The sequence below is a fragment of the Falco rusticolus genome, chromosome 18 (assembly GCF_015220075.1).
Source record: "Falco rusticolus isolate bFalRus1 chromosome 18, bFalRus1.pri, whole genome shotgun sequence".
Lineage (NCBI taxonomy): Eukaryota > Metazoa > Chordata > Aves > Falconiformes > Falconidae > Falco > Falco rusticolus.
Genome location: NC_051204.1, coordinates 3,747,600 through 3,769,515, shown reverse-complemented (window position 1 = coordinate 3,769,515; position 21,916 = coordinate 3,747,600). Strand labels below are relative to the sequence as shown.

The following is a 21,916-nucleotide window of genomic DNA, read 5'->3' as shown; positions in this document are numbered from 1 at the left end:
GCGGTGTCACGGGGGGTCACGTCGTGGGAGGGTGAGGACGGCTGGGTCTGTGGCATCGTGGCTCCCCAGCTCTGGCGGGGCTGTTTGGGGCTGGCGCCAGCGCGATGCTCCGGTTACTGGAGCTGCGTGGCCGCAGTGCTCGGGGTTGTGCAAACACGGTGGAGGAGCTGGGCCCGAAGGCAGCCAGCGCGGCCAATGTAGACAAGCCCAGTAATTTGCTGGCGCAGCAGATCGGCAGCCGGACCAGGGACGCCGCCAGCTCTCCTGGAGCCCGGCCCAGCGCCCCGGCCCTGTGCTGACGGCTGCCCGGGGCTGGGGCTCCCCCAGCTCTCCTTTGGGGTCCCTTCGGCTGCCCCCAGCCCTGGCAGCTGCGGGGGCACCGGGCTGGGCTTGGGGACCGATTCGGCTGGAGAAACATGCGCGTGTGCATTTGGCAGAGCTGCTGCTGGGCTGCCGGGAGCGTGGGGGCTGGGGCCACAGGGCCTGGGGGGGCGATTCCACCTTCCCGTGACGGCTGCAGGCTGGGGGCACCTGCCTCCCTCCCCCCCCCCCCAGCTCTTTCATGTCAGCTGAGGGAAGGTTGTGGCCTTTTCCCTCTTCTGGAGGTCACCAGAAAACCAGTGACAGGAGGAAACCGAACCCTCTCATGCCCTCGATGTGCTGGGGGTGCTGGGCAGCAGTGGCAGGACCCCCTTGTGTCAGGATGGGGGAGGCGGGCAGTGATGCTCACCCCCGGCACTGTCCGGTGGCGGCTCTTGAGCTACCCTGCATGGTGTCAGGAGCAAAGTTCCACCTGCAGCAGCCAGCAGCTCTCATCCCACGTGCAGGGTGAGGACATTTCTGTGGGGGAACCCCTGCGGCCACCGCGCTGCCACCTGTCCCGGTGTCACCACAGAGCCATGGTGGGGCTTTGTGTGTCACCCACACAAGTGCACGTGTGTCTGTGCACCCACATGTGCGGGGAGGGGGGCACTGGTGTGATCCGTGTCCCTGTCACCAGGGAGAGCATCGCAGCATCGGTGGCTTTCAGGGTGTTGCTGTGGTTGGGGACACGGGGCATCACCCACCGGTGACAGGCTGCTAGGAACAAACGCGTGAGCCTGGCCAGGACAGGGGCTGGGTTTGTTACAAAATGGCTGGAACTGGACCCAGGAACCAAAACCAAGAGCTGCGCTTCCAGGAAGCCTGGGACAAACTTTGGAAGCCACGAGGAGCTCAGAGAATTGTTTGTTTTTTCCTGAATCCAGGTGGTTTTGGCTGAGCTGTCCCCGTGGTGGCTGCGCCCGTGCTCCAGCTCCGCTGCACTGGAAAAGGGTTTTCAATAAAATAAAAATTCCACGTGTGGAAGACGGCGCTTGGCGATGGGCCCGTTCCCTGTCCCAAAGTGGTCCCAAAGCGGGGAAAAGCAGCCACGGCGCCGTTCCCCAGGAGATGAACCATCCCCGTTGTGGCTGGAGTTCTGCAAAAGAGTTTTGGTTTTTTTCCAAACCGTCAAAAACCCCAGGTTTGACGATGCAAGGAGCAGCATGTGGGGACGGCGCTGGCCGAGCTCGGGGGCAGCACCGTGATCCCCCCCCCAAACACCATTTGGAGCCAAAGCCCTGGCGTGCTGCTGTTCCCATTGCACTTGCCTCCGCCGTCCTGGGCAGCATCGCAATAAAGGCGACGGCGTAAAGCAGCGCTGGCTCGTGGGCTGCAACCCCCGCGGCGTCCCAGGCCGGGCTCCTGCAGCCAGCGCAGCCCTAATGAGTGTTGGTTACTGCCCTTATTGACCTCTCCCAGCAGGTGGGCAAGGCGCAGGCAGGGGACAGGCAGGGTGCAGGCAGGGGACAGGCAGGGCACTGGCAGGGCTCAGGAGGGGACAGGCAGGGCATAGGAAGGGTGCAGGCAGGGTGCAGGCAGGGCACAGGCAGTGATCAGACAGGGCACAGGCAGGGCACAGGCAGGGATCCGACAGGGCACAGGCAGGGTGCCGGCAGGGCACAGGCAGGGCGCAGGGAGGGCGCAGGGCACAGGCAGGGTGCTGGCAGGGCGCAGGCAGGGTGCAGGCAGGGCACAGGCAGGGCGCAGGGAGGGCGCAGGGCACAGGCAGGGTGCCGGCAGGGCACAGGCAGGGCGCAGGGAGGGCACAGGGCACAGGCAGGGTGCTGGCAGGGCACAGGCAGGGTGCAGGCAGGGCGCAGGGCACAGGCAGGGTGCCGGCAGGGCGCAGGCAGGTGCAGGGCGCAGGGCACAGGCAGGGTGCAGGCAGGGCACAGGCAGGGCGCAGGGCACAGACAGGGTGCAGGCAGGGGACAGGCAGGGTGCAGGCAGGGGACAGGCAGGGTGCAGGCAGGGTGCAGGCAGGGGACAGGCAGGGCGCAGGGCACAGGCAGGGTGCAGGCAGGGTGCAGGCAGGGGACAGGCAGGGTGCAGGCAGGGCAGATGGTGTTGTGCTGGGGCCCCTTGCCGGCTGCAGCGCGCACTGCAGCGGGTCACATCCTGTACACCCCAGGGGGCTTGGGGTCCCTGTGGGCCTGGGGATGCAGAAGCCCGGGGCGCTGGGGCTGAGCCGTGTCCCCCCGAGCTGCCCATGACCTTGGGGTGCCGCCTTCCCCTGCACCTTCGCAGAACGGGGACGGGGACGGCACAAGCACACGGAGCCCACTGGGCTGGGTGCTGGGCTCTGGCCGAGCAGAGCTTCGGGCAGATGGCCTGGGGGGGCCAGAGCTGTCAGCTTCTCATCCTGGAGCTGGGTGCTCCCCCCATTCTCCCCCAGTTACCCCAGTATCTCTTTTTATCGTTGCCACAGCTCGGCTGGAGGGGAGCGACTGTTTCTGTATGTGCAGCGCATGCAGACGCTGGGCAGCTGGAGCGAGCAGAGTCACGTCGGTCAGTCGCTAACACCGCTGCGGTGTTTGTGGTGAGACGAACGAGCCACTGCTTTATTGCAAATACCCCTGCGCAGGGTTCGTTAGCGCAGGGTGCAACGTTAAAGCGATGCAGAGGCACCAGGTAAGCGAGTGCCAAGGGAGGCGACTGCATGGTGGGCTCGGAGCCGCTCCGCGATTACAGCAAAAGCGAAATCTTCAGCTGGTGTAAATCACGGCAGCGCTGACTTCCACGAGGCTGCGCCAATTTACGTCATCTGAGGATCTGGCCCAAATTCATGCAAGTCATTTCCAAAAAGCCAATGTTTTACTGTCATGAAAATGTCAACATTTATTTCTCAGCTTGCTGTGATGCCTGGAGGTTGAGCTAGCCTGTAACCCCGCGTTGCAAAAAAGGGCAGGAGAATTTACCAGCACTAGGCAAAACCACGCTGCTCTGACATTTCTGCCTTTTGATGCTTCTTGATCTTTGAGGGAAGCAGGAGTTTTCAGCAGGGCCTAATGATTTTATAGGCTTTGATTTGCAAAACCGCCTCCTGATGCTGGTCAACCCCCTCTGCCTGCAGCAAACTTCCCCTCCCGTGGTGCTGGGGGGCCTGAGTCCCCAAAGGTGGGAGCTCAGCTCCACTGAATGGACCTCAGCTTGCACACCCCAAGCATAGGCATCCCCCGCTGCCAGTAGAAATCTCAGCCAGAACATTTCAGTTCTCCAGAGCCAGGCGAAGGAGGCAGCGGTTCCGTACGGTAAGCACAGCTCCCAGCCCGCAGCTCCGCTCCCAGCCCGGCACAGCTCCCCGTGGGCAACCATCCTGCGCTGGCCACCGCAGCGAGCACTGCCAGGGGATGCCCCGCAGAGGGTCTCGGAGGAACGTATCCCACCAGAGCATAAAATCTTTGAGACTCTTGACGTGACAGTGCGTAAGAAAAATATATAAATACGAGCCGTTGCCAAAATGCAACCCAGAAGCAGGAAAAGGGGAGCGGCAAAAGCTCGGCAGCGTGTGGCAGCTGCCAGCCCTGAGCTGTCCTGGGGTTTCTGTCCTCTACGGGCCTGGCAGGAGCTTGCAGAGAAGGTCGATGACAAGCGATGCTGGCTGCACCGTGTCGTACTCTGCAAACAGGTGACAGAGGTTCTCCGAATCTGTCTGGCTTTTGGCCACAAACCCAAAGATCCTTTGAAAAAGGGGAGAGAGACTTATTCAGTTTGCATCCAGGAATCCAAAGGAATACGCTTAAACTAGCCCCAGTCACAAAGCAAAATCCCGGTTCCAGCAATTCCACCTTGGCCTGCTCCCCGATCACGTTTACTTGGAAGCAAAACAGCCGGGAGAAGCGTTTCTGGCAAGGCTCCCCCAGCTGCAAAGAGTTTCATGAATGCGAGGGAGAGCCAGAGAGAAACTCGCTTCCCGAGCCCAGTGCGCGAGTCCCTGGGAAGGCTGACGGACTGGGATGGGGGCTTTCTGCGTGAGGGGATGCAGGGAACGGGGCTCAGCCAAGCCCCCCATCAAAACCTACTGAGCAAGAACCCCCGTAAAGCTTCACCCATCTGCCCCACGTCCCACCCTGCCGCCACCTTAACTTTTATTGCATCCCCTCTGCGTTTTTAAGCTTCGATTCTTGGCTGCCCAGCAAAGCTTTGCAATGCACCCGCTGGGGAGGCGAGGCTGGGCCAGGCAGCATCTCCCCCCGGTAGCCACCGGCACGGCAGGTCCCCGCGTGGCTCTTACCTCGAGGACTTGCAGTACTTCTGCCACCTGAGGGAAAAGCAGAGTTGGATTTACTCAAAGGCTGGAATTTAATTCATCCCATCAGCCGCAAACCCCAGGGTTACACGTAGCTAAACCCCAGCCCGGCGCAGGGGCTGCACAGCCGGCGGTTGGGATCTGGGATTCGAAGCGGTGCAGAGACGGGAGCAGCTGGGAAGCGCAGGGATGCGAGCCCCCAGCCCGCTGGCAGCCCACTACTCACTTTCTGTTCTCAGGGTCCATCCCGCAAAACCTGATGGCAGCCAAGGGGTAGTGTCGCCTGAAAAAGACCCTGTCGGGGAGGAGAGCCTGGCGTTAGAGGAGGGAAGCCCTGGGCAGAAGCTGCTCGGAGAAACGGGCGTTTGCAAATTGAAGCCCGGCTTGAAGAATTAGTGGCTGCTGGGGAAGGGGGGTGTGGGGTCCTGCTCCCCGGGGTGCCTCCTGTCCGGCACCTCCTGGTGGGGGGTTCCACCAGCTCCTGCCTCCCACTCCTGAGATGTCGCCAGCAGCATCGTGCCCGGTGCTGTAACAGGGGGGGTCGTGCCCACCCCCCCCGGCTTGCAGCACGGGTTTGTGCTAGCGGGCGAGTTCTCCTTGCCGCGCTGCAGATCAGCAGGCGGGCAGGCTGAGACGCAAGGAGGGCGCTGGGTGGGCACGGGCGAGACGCTTTTCCACTCTGCCCTGCACCTTGCCACCCGTCAGCCCTCGGCCGCGGCGGCAGCTCTTACTTCCTCTGGATGTCCGTCAGCGTGACGCCCTGCTCCGTCACCCTGAAGTGCACCAGGGTGGGTGTGGGCAGCGTCTCCAGCTCGAAGGTGGAGGAGACAGCTTTCTGGATGGCCGGGGCTCCCGTGAGCGTCTCCATGTTCACCGAGTTGAGGTACAAGACGTTGCACACTGCAAGGAGAGCACAGAGCCCGGCTCAGCACCGGCCCCGCAGCACGCTGGCGTCTCACCGCGCTGAGCACCACGGGGCCGGGTCCAAGGCTGGGTCCCAGGCATCCTCCTGCGGAACCCGACGCGTACGTGGGTCAGATTTGTTTTGATTAAAATTAAAGATTTGGTGACTCAGAAATTCTTCGCAAATTTATTTTGGTTTACTTTAATGCTTTGCACTAATTGTTTTAAAAGTCAAAGTATTTAATTTCCGGATTCTAAATGTCATATTTGGATTTTTTTTCCTGTTTATTACATATTTCCTTTAATGAAAAGCAGAAATACCCCAAGCCAACTAACGGCTGAAGGCCAACCTAAAACATGACATTTCAGGCTGATTGAGCTGTTTAAAAGGCTGTTCTGGGTCAAACTAAACTTTTCAGCTTGCCAACTTATTTTTCAGAATTTCCAGCAAAACAAAGTGGTTCCCGACTCCCTCGACTGTGCCGTGACCCATCCGCATGGTCTCCTGCCCATCGCTCTCTGCTCTCACCCGGAGCCCACCCACTGCTGCACCCTGGCTGGGGGCACCCAGGTGTAGAAGAGAAGCAAAGACCCTTCCCCGTCCTGCTGTGCTGTTTCCACGTGCCTCCTATAAGGTCCCTCAGCAATTTAACCAGCCCCTGATTGCCCCATCCCTCTCCTAGAAACTCCAGATGTTCAATACCAGCTGAAGCCGATCAGGAGAAGCTTAAAAATCAGGGGCTATCGAAAATTGTGGGAATTGTGGGTCTTTTATCAGCCTTGTGACCTCAAGAATTGTGTTCTCAAGCTTCACTTCACCGTCGTGAGAACCAAAAGTCTCCTTTCTCTAAAAATATCAGGTTCCATGATCTGAGGATGTGAAGAAAACCTGCAGGTGTCCCCAGCCTGGTGCTAAAGCCAGGAGGGGGACATTGCACCGGCACCCACGGATGCGCTGGGGTGACCTGGTTCTTTGCACAGCCCCAAGGGCAGCGCTGGCTTTTCAGCTTCTGCTGTGAACGGTCTCAGAATGGGTGATATAAAAAAACATAGAGCCTGGTGTTTGATAGGTGAGGGCTAAAGCCCAAAGCACGGGTGTACGCCCTCAGCTTAGCTACTGCCAGCGTGACTGTCCCCCGGTGACAGCTGCCTGCTCCTTTCCTCACCAGCGGTTTTCTTCAGCAGGGATGGCGTGGACTCGGGAGCGCAGTCAGGGCTGTCTTCGCCGTCGGCGAGGTCTGCACAAACGACACGCAGGAGCACTGATGCCACGGGTCAGGCTGCTCTGGGTCACCGCTTTGCACTGGGTAGTGATTCCTTATCTCACAAGAGGTGGCCCAAAAGCCCAGGACCACTTAAATTGCAGGGGTTTAGAGCAGTAATTAATTCAATTCTCCTCTGCCTCCCTCTCCTGACTCTGCTCGCTTCCCATCTCCCTGCTCCTCCTTTCCTTGCCCACCCTCAGTGGCCCCTTGCCCCCCGCTGCTTTGCTCACCCCCCTCCATCCCCAGCAGAAGCAAGTCGCTGCCGTCTCATACTTGAGCCAGCTCTTGCAGGTCCCTGCTCCACATGCAGCCAGGGCAGTCAGCCCCAGTGCAGGGGTACCCGGGTTCAGCCCCCTCCCCACTGCAGGACCTCGCCTACCTCCCCAGACAGGCAGGAAGGAAGGCTCGGAGCACCGATCCTGTCCGTAACACCTACCTCGGGTGGGGATGCTCAGCTTGCAGGGCAGTGCCAGCGGGGTGATGGCGTGCTGATAGACAAAGGCAGAGAGGCTCCCTGCAACACAGAACCATGAGTCAGGGGGGTCCTGGCACCCAAAACCTCCCACCCACCCACCTTTGGCCCCACATCAGTGTCCCAGGGAGCTCAGAAGGGGGCTAAACTGGACTATGTGGGGCCTCACAGCCACAAATGTGGGTTTTGCAACCCCCGCCCCATGTGTCTGTTTTGGAGACCCCTACCACAGCCTCACCAGCAGGACCCTGGGGCCGGAGGGTCCCTGTGCCAGTGGTTGTACAGCACACACCACAGGGATGCTGAGGGGGACCCGGCCGGTGCTTTGAGGGGCTTGGGGCTGCCAGGGATGCTGAGGGGGACCTGGCTGGTGCTTCGAGGGGCTTTTGGAAACAGCTCCTGGGGCTGCCAGGGCTGCTGCAGGCAATGGCACCGTCCTCACCGAAATACAGCTCCTCGCTGGCTCCTTTCAGGTGCACCCCTTTGGCAGACGACTCGATAAGGAAGTGCCGGACAAGGTCACTGCTCTCGTCGCCTGCAAGCGGGATTGAAGGCAGCATCAGCATCAGCACAAGCACCGTTGTTTCACCCCTGCCCGCCCCAGGGCCCCATCCCAGGGCATCCACTGGGGCTTCTGCTTTGCATGGAGAGTGCGATGCCAGCCCCTGTGCAGGGGTGGGATGGGGGTGCACAGATGCTGCTGCCAGTGTTTGTCACACAAGCGGAGTCCTGCAGCTTCTTGGCTTGCTTTGGTTTGACTAGTTTCAATTAAATCCTCAGAGCAAAACCCCACCTTTCCAAGCAAGTCCCTGTACCTGTCTGGCTGCCGGATGGGGAGACGGGAACCTTCATAGCCAGTCCAAAAGACCCCCGGTACGACGTGCTGTCCCGCACCACGAACGTGCCTGGCTCCTTGTCCTTCAGCAGCTGGATCGCTGTCAAAGCACAGGCGGAGGCTCAGCCAAGCAAAACAGGTGGAACCTCCCCGCGTTGCATTTCGTGTCCGGCCGATGCTCTCGCGGGGAGTCGTTCCTTGGCAGCAGCGAGAAATACTCGGGAGTGTTTGCCGAGGACGTGCATGTCCCTCGTGCGGGTACCGACTGCAGTGGCCCTGCAGACGAGGGGCCCCAGCGTGGTCTCACGGGTCCCTGTGGTCCCCAGGACAGAGCCAGCCCCTGCCCAGGCCGTGCTGAGTAGCTGCACAGAGGCAGGAGCAGCTTTGGGGGACTTGAGGGGGGTCAGAGGGGCTGTGGTACAACCTGTATTTCTGAGCCTTCCCCCTAGACCTGTGAGGGGGTCTCTCCACACCCATCAGCCCCCACTATAAAGTGCCACCACCAGGTCCCCATGGGACCTCAGTCATCATGGGCAAGAGCCAGACCGAGATGCTGCACGGGGGCGAACTCCAGCACGGGGAACAGGCTGCGGTCCTGCAGCCAGCAAGTCTGAGACGGGGTTACCCCAGCAGAGACGCTGGCTGCCTTACCCTGGTCCCTCGTTATGCTCGGCTTGAACCAGTACTTCGACGTGTCCATCACAAACTTCATGGTTGGCTGCCCAGCCCTGAGGGGACCTGCAAGAGACCTCATGGTGTCAAGGTCCTGAAAGACCTTCACCGCAGACACCGCTGAGCATGCAGAGCCCCAGCAAAGATACCGCTCTGCAGGCTGCCCAGGGTTGAAGGGTTTTTTTCCAATCCTTTTGAACAGAGCTTCCTCCCTGCTCCTCAGAATAATTCATTCTCCACGTAATTATCTCTCTTGGCAGGCTGATGGAGCGTGGAGAGGCAGCGCATGGAATCTCCCAGCAGTGCCAGTCTGCCCAGCCCCGCACAAGTCCACTGGACCATGGGGACTTACACCAGCTGAGGATCTGACCCACGAAACTCTCCTGCTATTCCCCTAAGAATCCCAATTAAAACCCTCTGCTCTGAGAGCTGCCTCTGCTAATCTCCTCCCAAGAACAATAGCCCTAGTGTTTACCCTTGAATGAGGGACCTTGTAAACTCTGGTTTAAAGAACATCTTTAGATGTTCTCCAGAGCAAACTGGAACCCTAACCCCTCCTCCCCACCCATTCTGGGCCCACAGACAAGCATGAAATGACAAAAGGACGGTTCTCATTCTCAGGTGCTATAAATAAGTAAGTGTACCTGCATCTCCCGAGGGAACCAGAGCGTTTCTGCCTTCTGAGCACACACCCCAGCACCCTGGTGGGCAAAACCCTGAGATGCAGAGTCATCAGCAAAGAGCTGGAGCGCTCTGCAACCCTGTGGAGATCCAGTGAGGATCTCCAGCTCCAGCCAGGACCTCCCGTCCTTCACGTCTGTAACCCACAGATAAACCAGAGTAGAAAACGGTGTTCGCTCCCCCTTTCCTGGCTGCTCTTGGGGTCTACAGCTCCTTCCCCCCGCCAGCCCTGCCCTACGGCAGGGAGGTGACTTACTGTCCGAGACGCAGGAGAGTGCTGGTGCCGACAGCGCGTTGTTCAGGCCACCAAGCCTCAAGGTTGGGCTGCAGCTGGGAAGGGGGATCTGCTTGACAGAAGCTGGGGGGGCTTTGGCCGGCCTGGAAGATGCATCTCCTTGTTCCAAGCACCCGTTGACCAGCAGCACTGGGATGTCGGCTGTGGAGTTGAGGATGGAGGGGGGGCAGCTGCTGGCCTGTCCCTTCTGGGATGGGGAGGTGTTTGCTATGGTGGCGCAGGGTGCCCTGGGCTGGTGGGGACTCAGGCCAAAAACTTCTCCAGAGTTGGACCTGATGCTCGGGGAGGGTGGGCAGGGGCTGCCCAGGGAGCTGGCAGGGGATGGGCAGTCAGCAGCGTGGCAGGCAGCAGGGTGAGCATCCGAGTCATCGTTGTGGAGCGAGTGGGTGCTGCTGCAAGAGGGAGACAGAGCAGAAGGAGATCGGGGGGGTTGTTTCGCCGGGATGTGATGCACAGCCCCCCCAGAGTGGTGGATCCCCAGCCCTGTGTGGCATCGACTCCCACCATGAGGAAGGAGGTCTTGGACAGCAGTACTTGGGGTAACTGCCCTGTGCCCCTTCCATCCCCACCATCAGCCTGAGACTGCGACACAAGGCGGCATTTACCTTCCCAGGATGTAACTGGTGTCCGAGCCGGGGCTCATGGAGAGCTGGGAGACCCAGCTGCCCCTCTGCTGGGCCCTCACCACGTGCACAGGCTTCAGCAAATTGTCGAAGCCCGGGGAGGTGCTGAGCGCGCCGGGGCCATAGGAGATGCTGTCCACCTGGCCAGCCACGCACTGCCGGGGCACGGCGATGCACTCGGTCCCTTTGCTGCAGGTCGGGGAGGCGGCACAGCTGGGGGTGGCCGCCCGGGGGCTCGCGGGGCTGGGTGGGCTCAAGAAAACCACGTTGCTGCTGGTGCTGTAGTTGCTTCTGAGTCCCCCTTTTTGGGGCTGGAAGGCATTGCCCTGGGGGGACCTTGAGAAGGGCATGGGTGGGGGGTGGGGGGTGCCCTGCCAGAGCTCCCCACACGTGCCTCTGCCTGGTGTCATCTCTATGTACTTGATGTCTGCAGGAAGAAAGAGGAGATCGTTACCGATTCAGTGTTTGCCTCTCGTTAGCTAAGCTCTGTGAGGGACACGCATTTCTGCTCTCCTCGCTATTAACTCCGGCTCTGCTCTGCCTGCCCTGCCACTGCTGGGCCCAGGGAGCCCCCCATGGCCCCCCACCGGCCTTTGCTAAGACCCTGTGAGGGCTGATTTTCTCACAGCCACCAAGCCACAGTGCCCCCCACCCCCCCCCCCCCCAGCGCTGGCAGGCTCCCCGGGGAGGGGGGTTACCTGCGGTCATGTCTGACTGCACAGACCCCCCCCGCCAGCATTACGCAGCCGGTGCCTGCCGAGACCTGCAGGGAGAGGCGGGTGCTTCCTCCAGCAGCCGCTCTGGTTGTACCTGACTCAAGAGAAAAACATCTGGCTGCTCCCCCCAGGGATGACATCAGGCTCGGAGGGTGCCCACGGCAGCAGGCACGTGGGTCTGCACACCCTGGCTGGGTGGAGGAGCATCCACACCGTGGCTGCGGAGCGGGAGGCAGCGGGATGCCACACGGGACAAGGGCAATTGGAAGCTGCAGGTGTCCAGCAAGCACCAGCGCAGGGCAGAGGCCGGCTGCTCTCCCCTCCTCTCCCCCATCCTGCACGAGTCTCTTTAGAGAAATAATTCCCAAGGCAGTTTCTGTGCCCATACCCTGTTGGGGGTTTCTTCCTGCTCTCCCATTTGTGCTCGGGGCAGGCCAGGCACCTCCCAGCCCTTCTGCCCACCATCATTTACAGGGGAGCACATCGGACAGAGCATCCCTTGCTCCAAGAGCTTCAGTGAAACCTCAGGGCCAAGACAAGGATGTGCCTGGCTGCCTGGGTACCCGATGCTCAGTCACTGGGTTCCTTGACCAAGGCCATCATTTCTGGCTGAGCTAGAAGATGCCTTTTAGCAAGAGACACTCAGACTTGATTTAAGCGCTTGCAGCGATGGCGAATTCAGCACCTCCCCGGGGAAGCTGTTCCAGTGGTTCATCCCCCCCACTGCTGGAAGCGCACGCCTCCGTTCTAGTCTGAACGTGCCCAGCTTTGTTTTCAGCTCCTGGTTCTTGCCCTGCCATGGAGTTCAGGAAAGTTCCCCTTCTTAAGGGTGTTTCTTGGAGAGAGAAAAACCTTTTTTTTTTTTGCTGCAGCAGTGAAAAACGGCTGGTAACAGCCCTGAGTTCCCCGGCAGTTGGGGTTATGTACTTGGGTCCTGCCCTGGGACCTGCCTGTGAGGGAAGCTGCCTGGGGCAAGCGGCTGCCGAGCACTGCAGACCCTGTTTACTGCGAGGAACAACCAGACCTCTGGGGCATAAAGCTTGACGAGCCGGAAAAGCACAAGTCTGTACAAAAGTTACTCTCCGAGCCCCTTCTCTATGCCGATCCCAGCACGGGATTGGATCGGCATGGCCAGCGGAGAGCCGCCAAGGAGGCGCCGGGTAAGCCAGAAGGGCTGGTCCCCAGTGGGGATGCAGCTGGACCACGCACGGGAAGGAGCCAGAGCCGCAGCCTTCCCCCTCCACACCCTCACCGCCCCTGGCAGCCGGCAGCTCCTCCAAAGCCTGTCCTCGGGAAGGCTCCGGAGCCGCCTGGCTCCGGTATCAGCGTGCAAACCCTCCCAGCAAGCTCTGGGCCGGGCGCTTTTTGTCAATGTCTCCCTCAAAAAGGGAAAAGAAATGGGGATTTTAATTGACCTTTAAAGAAATAACTGAAAAGCGTCTGCGCGCTGGGCTAATGAGGCCTTTTGCCTCCTACTTCTCTGCCTTCGCTCCTGCTTATCGTGTGTGGTTAAACCTCAAATATTTGCTCGAGACCTTGGCAAGTTCTTCAGCATCAAGGAGTGGCAAAAGTGCCGCAACCACGGAGCCCAGCTGTCACGCAAGCCGAGATGATCTCCTCCCCTCCAGGAGCAGGGGGTGTTAGCGGCTTTCACGAATGCATCTCCTATTGCTACAGCATCTGTTACGATAAAAGCCCTCCTCAGGGCTTCCACTAGACAAGAACAAGCCCCTCTCGTGGACTCTGGGTATCATCAGTCTCCTGGCAGCCCTCACAGCAAGTGGCCGTGCTTGCAGGGAACTTACACCTTAGGCAGAAAGAAGGAGCATGGAAATTATTTAGAAAGCGCAAAGGGGCCCTGTGAGGTCTCCTCTGCAATGGCCGAGGGGGGGAAAAGGGAGGCAGGAGCCTAACGGGAGCGTTTCCCATCAGCGAGAGGCAGGAGCAGTGGCAGAGGCACAGGTCGCATGGCTGGAGCAGGAGGAGGTGGGTGAGCAGGGGCACTGCGCAGCAGTAGGAAGTTTGTGTACAAAAGAAGAGCTGTTAAAAGAAAATGAAAGCTGAAGTGAGGCTTTTCCCACTGAATTCAGGGCCAGATTTCCAGATGTTCGGTTTCACACTTGGAGCCAAATTTTCAAAACCACTAGCATGCTACCTGCTGAGCTGCTCGGGACTGCAGCCCTTGAGTGATGCCTGAAGGAGAGGGAGGCATCTGAACGCCTCCAAACACTAGCTGAGGAGCCAAGAGCTGAATTTGCACTTTGTCACAGTATTTTATCTGCAAGGCCACCCCCTTCCATCCCAGTGGGAAGCAGGGATGCCGTCTGCTCCGGAATGGCCCAAGCCCTGCGGCGTGCTCGCACCGCTCCAGCCCCTGTGCTGCCCGACTCCGGCTTAGCTGCTTCCCACGGGAGCATCAGGACCCTCACACCTGCCGGGGCTGCTGCTCAGTGCACTTGCAGACATGCACCTCGTTCCCATGCATGTTCCCAACCTCTAGCCCTGCGTTCCCCATGCAGATGTTTGCGTGAGGGCTCAGGAGGAATTTTCTTCACGCCTTTAACATCCTCCTGTTTGCCCCTGGAAAGAGGCCTGGGGACAGATTTTCAAGGTATTTCCGTGTCTGTAGACACGGATAGGCGATAAGGCTTTTCAGAATCAGTGAGACCGCTGTCAGGCACCTCAACAAATCACAGATCTGTCCTCCAGCCCACCAGAACGCTTGCAGCGGCATGCAGCGCGCTGTCTGCTGGTGTTACCCTGTGCACAGCGTGTTGAGCAGCTAACGCACTGCAAAAGAGCCACAGGCAAGAGTGCTTGGATCAGAAGCAGCACACACAGCAGAGCTTCAGATTGCAGGGATGACAGGGAAGCGTTGCAAAAGGGTTCACGTAAGGCACCCAGGCACGAGGGCAGAAAGAGGGGGTTGGTATGTGCTGCTGATGTTCTGCCTTGTGTATGCCAGGTATGCTGCTGGAGAAGTGTGCGAGCCCTGGAAAAAAAGAATTTCCCTGGCAAAACGATCGGGAACATTTAAATGGGATGGTTGTGTAACTATCAGTACCTTAGCCTAGGGCTTTGGAAATCTGGCTTCGAATCCTTGTGCTTCCACAGGTCAAGCCTGACCCTGGGAAAGGCTCCACTGCCCTTCGGGAGCACTGGGGCTCCGCTCTGGGGGTGAGCAGGGGCCGCACGTCGCATCCAGAGGTCAGTGCCTGTCTCTAGTCACTGCTGGTAATAAAAATTAGGAGTTTCCTGAGAGCTACGAGTCCCATTTCTAACAAGAAATGTTTTCTCCAAACACATGGAAACCAACATCAGGTTGATGTAAAGGCTGTTCTCTCTGTTGACTTTTGGATCCTGCTGAGCTAGCCAGACAGGAGACATCTCAAAAGTGATCAGGCCAAGGCCACCCAAGCACACCAGCTGGGCAGAGAGCGTTCTGTTCTGCTCCTTTACATGAAACCCTGAGAGCAGGAGACAGTGTCCCACACTGATCCCACTGGGGCTGGTGGGGGATGTCACTGATGCCCATTTCCAGCCCTCCGCAGGAGCACAGCACCTCATCCTGCTCACTGGGGCTGCTGTGGGGCCAACCTCTCTGCCCTGGACTTCCACTCTGCCTCTAGCAGCTGGTGTTCACTACGTCTGAGCTGCGCTGGCTCCACCGCACCACCAGCGCCTTTTGCCTCACCTATTGCCTCCGGATCTTGTTTCTTGGTGGTAGCAGTGTCACTCTGAGAAGCAGGTTGGACTGTGTCCTTCACTGGCTTGCACATGAGTGGCTGAAAGGTTGGGTCGATTTCTAGAATCAGCTGGTTCAGGCTTTCTATTGATATGTCCAAGGTAGGAGACACCAGGTGAGCCTCAGGATCCGTGCCGGTGTCGTCCTCCTCCTTCTTTGGCTGATAGGGAGCAGTGGGTCTCTCCAAAGAGGTCTCCTGCTGCCCCTTCCCCTGCGCGTGGGCAGCCACGTGCTCGAACACGGGGTGGGCTCCGTACAGCCGTCCACCGGGAAGCAGGCGTGCATTGCTGCGCACCATCATGGATGGGTCAGCCCAGCCCTCCGTTGAGTAGTAGGCGTACTCCACCGGCAGCGCGGAGCAGCCCGGGTACCCCGCCGGGTGCAAGCTCTTAGTTTCCTCCTGTGAGGAAACACACACAGTCTGTCCAACGCGCAACACGTGGTTTTGTATGACCTGTGACATGGTTCGGTTTTCTGGTTTGACAGCTTAAGAGTCCAAGGGAAACCTCCTCCTTCTCCTCCTCCTCTTCCTCCTTGCCTCCCTTTCTCCACCAGGGACCTCAGACCCCTTCTTCAATCCAGCGTCTCAAGCAGAAGAAGAATCTAAGGAATGCAGAGAGAGGAGCGGTTACACAGGCATGCCCCGGGCAGGAGCAGACTTCAGCGGAAAAGTCTATAAAAACGAGGATTTGGAGTGCAAAGCTGGAATTCAGCTCATAAGAAAACAAGTCATCCTGTATTGCTTTTCCACCCCCCTCCAGCCTCTGCTCCTGGTGCCACAGTGCATCCGGGCAAGTGCAAGAAGGATTAATTTGCAACAGCTTTTCAGGATTAAAAGGCCTACAAACTACATTCCACTTTATTTGTATGGTGCTTCTTTTCTTGTTTAAGAATGAAATGAAGTATCACTGGTAACACCTTTTGCACGGGACCCAGACCCTCAGAAGCTGTCCAGAGAGGCCACGGTAGACAGCGAGCCCAGCGCCACGCAGGGTGGACGTGGTGGGCCAGAGAGATTGGGCTGCCCACCAGGATCATGTTCTGTGAGTGGGTGTACGTTTAATCTGAAGGTTTATTTTGCTGGTACAATGTGAGCTGAGCCCTGGAAGCCTGTGGATGTGGCTGCTCTCTCAGTCGAGGTGACGCTCGAGGAATCCGATTGCTATTAAATTTGGAATGCTCCTGGCTTAGCTTTAGATAGGAAGTACTTTTTTAATGCTCCGTTTAAAAAAACCTACCCAACACGGCAGAAGGTGGGCTTCCTTTGGGGGGTCCTGGGCAAAAGGTCTCAGGACGCTGTTTGGAGGTGGGGGAAGTTTAACTGCATCAGTGAATAAGTGGGGCCCCACTGGCTGCCACTCTCCCTCGTGCTTGTCTGCGGCACTGTGGTGGCTGCCGTGCCATTCGGCAAAACTCGCTGCCACCAAACGCACTGAGGGAACCTTGCTCATTTGCGTCAGGATGAGGAAAATAAGCCAGTCCCGCTCCATACCCACCGTGACAGCCAAACCCCAGCGTTTCAGTGCATGAGGACATCAAAGCCAAGCACATTGCCCGTGGCTGTACTGCACTGGGAGCGTGCCTGTCCCCTCCAGCCCTCGGGGTGGGCAGCACCAGTGGGGACCACGGGATGTCCAGAGTCAAAGTCTCAGTGACAGGAGTTAATCCCACAGCTCAGGGCTCCCTCCTCCATATCCTGTGCGGATCTGATGTGTAATACATACAAACAGTAGGCTACGCTTACTGAAATATTTGTCCTTTCCTGCAGCAGGCTTGAATGACTGACTTATTTACTCACCTATCTCAGACTGATTAACTATGGAGTCACAGGATTAAGAAAGAGACACGTTGCTCTGGGGCAGCCAGTCCATAAACCCCCGTGGGCGAAGGCAGGAGCGCTGGGCTGGCGCGGTACGTCATGTCTGGTAAGTGGTGACTAATTGTCGTGCTGGGTGTTGAGAGCTGTTACGGAGGTGGCTCAGAACAGGCCAGCTTTGCCCTCTATTAATTATATAACCCTGAAGAAGCCTCTTCTCTTGCTGGAGAGACACTCAGAATAGCACAGACTCATGAAGATGAGGGAATTAGAAGCAAAACATTGCTGCTGTCTGCTGCTGCTCACAGCATATGGCACTCGGCATGGCTATGGATCATGAGTCACACCAGTAACGCTCTCAAAAGAGCTAGGAGAGGTTTTTAAGGACTGCAGAAGTGAATAAATACTTCAAACCCACTTAGCTTCCTCCCATCCCGGACCCCACTGTGTCTCCTGAGCCTTTGATAGATTTTATTTACAGGACTGGCAAGCTGCTCCGTAAGAGGCTCAGGAGCAAGGACATGTGCTGCAGGAAGGAAAGTGCCTCCGGGAGGCAGCTGTTGTGCCTTTAGTTGCAGGTTATACTGGCACAGAGCATCTCTGAATTCTAACTAACTGGTTAATGCTACAAAGGGGAAAGACAGGCAGCCCCAGCCTGGATGGGAGAAGGACAGAGTCCGGAGCAGGTTACCCCTATGGCTGTGAAGGGATCGATCAGAAAACGGGTGGGAAGAGCTGCACCTCCAGGTAGCTGCTCCCCAGGCTCGGGAGCAGGTGGGCGAGAAGCACGGGCTGCACATGGTGGGGTCCCTCCTGCGCCCGCAGCAGTGCTGTAGCCCACGGTGCCTTCCCGGCTGGCTGTGCCACGGCCAGCACCTGTGTGGTGCTCCTCCTCGGCATTTCTGGACCCAAACCCCGAGGCAGAGGGGATGCAGCCGTGGGGCTGAGACCCGGGTTCCCCCCTCCCAGCAGCCGGCCGGGCTGGCCGTGCCTGGGCTCTGCCCGCAGAGCTCCCATCGCCTCTGGTCCGTCACTGCACGGCTCTGCCCTGCGGTCAGTCGGATCCCAGATAAGCTGTCTGCCCGCTTCTGTTTTCCTGCCTTGGAGCACGTATGTGCCATGATGCCGCAGGCACCACCGTGAGAAGTGCAGCACGGTACAAGGCTTGGAGGGAACATTTGTTAAATATAAAAAGAAGAGTCATTCCAGGTCAAAAACACAAGCTAGATGGAGCGAAAATTGGATTCTCCCCCGGGGAGAAGAACTGCCTGGCTCCAGTCAGCGTCCGCAAGACAAGGCTGGTTTTAATTTAAGTAGGTACAGAAATAACGTGCAGTATGCATGAACCAGGACTGTCAGGGGGTTCCAGGAGCATGCACGCAACAGCTTCCCTCCTCTCTTGTATTCCTGCCCTGAGTTTTTGATCTTTCTTGTGCCTGATGCTGCCAGAATTAGCCTCCAAACCTCATTTCTCCTCCCTTCCCTTCTCTGGGTTGAAGTGAGAGGTCTCCCAGGCTCCTCACAAGAATTTCAAGCCTCAGCTGCAGGCTCTTCTGCTTGGAAGAACCGGGGCTTGGGCGAAGGAGGCTAATCACCAGGTAGCTGTTAGCCACCAGCGTGGTGCAGCCACGAGAAAGAAAAACCACAGACATCAGGACCTTCCAAAAGCAATCAGAAATAGCAGCACCCTGGGGCGCAGCCCCTGCAAAGGCTGGGCAGTGTCCAGCTGTGCCCCCCGGGCACGGAAGAGGGGCTGGGCTGGAGTGCAAGGACCATGAGCCAGGCAGGGAGCCTGTATCCCGCATCCGAGGTGCGATGCTTTTTGCTCCGGCAGCAGAGCAAGCTGAGCAGCAGGAGCATCGCAGGCCTGGCAGAGGTAACCGAGGCGCTGCAGACGTGCCTTCCAGGGCTTGGCTGGCCAGCTTCACCCAGGCTGGGAGGATTTACTGGCTGTGCAGAGACACTGGGGGAAGGAGCACTGTTGTTTGAGCTAAGACAAAGTTAGCACCAGAAGAAATGGAAATAAACCAGCCAGAAACGCATCTAGACTGGAAATCACAGAGTTTCTGCTTCTGGAAACAGACCATGGAACGGAATTCCCCCTAAAATGAAGGGGACAAGTCACAGATTGCTGGATGCAGACAGACACGCTTGTAAAGGCTCTTGGTGAGGCAGCTGCCTGTTGCACCAAACAGACCCAGCTCGGTGAGGCGGGAGTTACAGTTCAGCCCAGTTAATACCAGTCCTCCCCTCCACCTCCAGCCCAGCTCGGAGGAGCGGCCCCCAACACGAAAACACAGAGCCCCCTGCCATGGAAGGAGCTGGGCTTGGGGCGTTGGGGCTGGGACTGGGGCCGCAGTCCCCGTGCGGGGCTGCGGGGAGCAGAGGCAGGGTGCAGGGTGCTGGGTTTGGAGGGCTGCAGGGTGCCTCCTGGGCGGCAGCAGGAGCAGCAGGATGCCCTTGGGCCAGGGCCATGCCCGACACACCCCGGCTGTTAGATAATGCCTGCACGCCCTTCCAGAACCCTCCAGGCACAGCCAGGTGGACCGAGCCCTACGGATCCAACACGGAGCAAAGTCCCCCTTTGCAGGGCCGTGTCCTGGCTTCGTCTGCTGGAGCGCAGCTCGATGTGGACCCCCAGCTCCACCTCTGCCCACACTGGCTCTCCCCAGTCTTCGGCAGACCAGGCAAAGGGAACCGCTGTGCTGGTGGAGCTGCCGCAGCTTCGCCTGGCAGCTGCACCCAAAGCCCTAGCTGTCCCAGCACAGTTATTTGGAGCAAAGACATATGAGCCGGGACACAGACTTGTTCCCTGTCTGCGCAGAGACCCCAAAACAGGAAAGCCAGCTGCAAGCCGGGGTTGTTTTTCCTTGCAACGCGAGCCCTGGGAGCCTCCCGATCACAATTTGGTTTCACATCCCCTTCCCGGAACAAGCAAAAGGAACTGCTGGGACACCCAGGATTCACAAAGCTCATTACACCCAGCTTAATCATCGTGAGGGCTGCGGGGCGACTTGCCTAGCTTAGCAGGGTGTGCTGAGGAGGCTGAGGAAGAAAGTTCCTGTGGTTACGCTGTGTTTTGCCTGCAGAGCAGAGAGAGCAGCAGTACCACATAGCAAATATGAATATACCTCCAGCTCCAGGGGGGGTCCAGCCCCTGGAGCGCGAGGCAGCTGGTGCCTGAAGAGGGGCAGCCCTCCCAGCGTCTGGGGGGAGAAGGGGCGACTGTCAGACGAAGCCACCTCCCTCCTTGCTCAAACAAGAATAATTAGAAAGTTCAGCTGCAAAAAGAAGCCTTTATGAAATCCCAGACAGCATCGCTGACTCTTGGTATTTGATCAGCCCCCGGAGCCCCACAATGGAGCAGCATCTGTGTGACCATTGCCAAAAGAGGACTTTTTGCTGGGGCAGCAAGAAGCACTCCAACATGACCTGGTGGCATCCAGCAGTGGAAGCCATTGTCCCCCAGCGATCCCCCTGCAAACAGCCCTGATGCATTGCTTGTTTAGCAACATTTCAGACTTCTGAAAGGGTCTCCAGGGTTTTGGATGAGGAGGGTTATTAGTAATGTTGAAATTGTTACTCAGATAACTCTCCCTCCCACTGCCATGCTCCCTTTTCCGGGATGGCTCTTGCCCCTTTGGCAAGAGCTTCTCTGCGTAGGAGACAAGGAGCAGAGCCTGGTCCCCCACTCCCAGGAGAGTTTTCCCTCCACCTCTTCACAGGGTGAGCAGTGGACACGGGAAGCATCTTTAGACAAGGGTGTCTGTCCAAAAAGAGAGTAAATTAGCTAATTCTAGGAATGTTTCAGATGAGTTAGAGGAATGTGAGACTTTTTAGACACACTAACAAGCTCCTTGGAGCACGAGCCTGGATTTTTTCCTTCTGAGACCATGGGTAGATCTCACCTCCATCCCCTTGCGGGACCACATTAGGCAGTAGCATTACAAAGGAAGCAGCTGCATAAGAGAGGCTGTTTCCCTGCATTTCAGAGGTGCCAAGGGAAGGAAAGGATGAGAGCTGCTGCACAGAGGGCTCTGCAGAACTCTTTAAAAAGTGTTCCAGAAAATGCGGTACATCTGCACTCCCCTGCAACACATCCCCTGGAGTGTACAGCACTGCACCTCAGGGCCTGAAACCTTGTGAGGCAGCAGACCATGCTCTTCTCTGGGGTCCAAGGGACAGACCCAAGGTGGGACTAGATACTCTTCCTCCCCTCCTCAGACCTCCACCTTCTTGCCAAAACATCTGCCTACACAGGCCGTGTATCTGCAGCGCTCCTGCCTGGAGCCCTGCTTGCACAGCTTCCACACGATCATCCTGATGCTCTGCTCTCCTCTTACGCACGGACGGATCCTCAGAACCTTGGGTTTGGTTTCACAGCATCTCTTGATCCTGACCTGAGTCACAACACTTTGACCTTGCTGACTGTCAGCGGCTGAAGAACATGCAGCAGTACCAAACAACCGAGCCCTGCGTAAACCACTGCCTCCAGCCAGTCACACTCCTTGCTACCACGTGGCGCTCTGATTGCCTTTGAACTCTCAACACTTCAGCACACCGCAGCCTCCCCCTGAAAAGCTGGGTGCACATGCACAGACACATGATCGCAGCCTTGCTCCTGCAGGCTGAACGCACTTCAGGCAGAGGGGATGAAGCATCTGACACCGCTTGTTCGGCTGCACGGTCAACAAACATCACTGGAAATCTTAAATAGGCTTCAAACACTGGGTGAATGAGACAGGTAATGGCTAATAAAATAAAACCCATGGACTCCTGAGAAAAGTCCAAAACCTTAGCCTGAGCAATAAGCATAATCCCGTGCCATTTCTCACAGAATATCCAGCAGCCTTCCCCACCCAGGATAAACACCGCTTGGTCTCTCTGCCAGCCGGCAGTGTTGTTCAGGCAGGAACAACCACGTCTTGGCTTCTTTCAGATCTCTGCAACAGATTTCTCTCAGGGCACAAGAATAATCACCAGCTAGATGCAAAGCAGCAGCAGAAGAAAGAGAAGGGATGGGAGAGAGGAGCTGATACCGCAAATAACATCAGCGTGGAGGATTGAACGAGGAAAAAAAAAACAACTTGAGAGAGACATGGAAAAGGCAGAGATGGCCCTTGAAATCAGCACCCTGCAGGTACCTGAGCTGCAGCTGCTTGTCCCCTCTCCTGTGCACCGCTCTCGCTGCAACACCTCCAAGAGCACCCTGAGCTCATAAAATGAGCACAAGGGTGAGTCTGTGCGAGGACTGGGTCCTCTGGGAGCCGTGGATTTAACA

At 57.9% G+C, this 21,916-nt stretch overlaps 1 protein-coding gene across 1 annotated transcript; it reads right to left on the bottom strand.

The window, feature by feature from the left end:
* Positions 1-3,175: 3,175 nt before the first annotated feature.
* Positions 3,176-21,916, bottom strand: TNS4 (tensin 4). The gene is made up of 13 exons (XM_037411595.1): positions 21,780-21,916; positions 14,769-15,422; positions 10,341-10,785; positions 9,697-10,127; positions 8,739-8,825; positions 8,068-8,187; positions 7,695-7,787; positions 7,217-7,294; positions 6,682-6,753; positions 5,344-5,512; positions 4,839-4,907; positions 4,598-4,624; positions 3,176-4,043 (listed from the first exon to the last, which is right to left on the bottom strand). The coding sequence occupies exons 2-13, from the start codon at positions 15,280-15,282 to the stop codon at positions 3,914-3,916; spliced, it is 2,235 nt and encodes a 744-aa protein (XP_037267492.1). The 5' UTR covers positions 15,283-15,422; positions 21,780-21,916; the 3' UTR covers positions 3,176-3,913.

Excerpts from the sequence above, each read along its gene's own strand:
- TNS4 (XM_037411595.1), bottom strand. The coding sequence starts at position 15,282 with ATGTCACAGGTCATACAAAACCACGTGTTGCGCGTTGGACAGACTGTG. Across the intron at positions 8,188-8,738 it reads GAGCATAACGAGGGACCAGG|CGATCCAGCTGCTGAAGGAC; the intron begins GTAAGGCAGCCA and ends GTGCTTTGACAG. Across the intron at positions 7,295-7,694 it reads CAGCGAGGAGCTGTATTTCG|GGAGCCTCTCTGCCTTTGTC; the intron begins GTGAGGACGGTG and ends TCTGTGTTGCAG.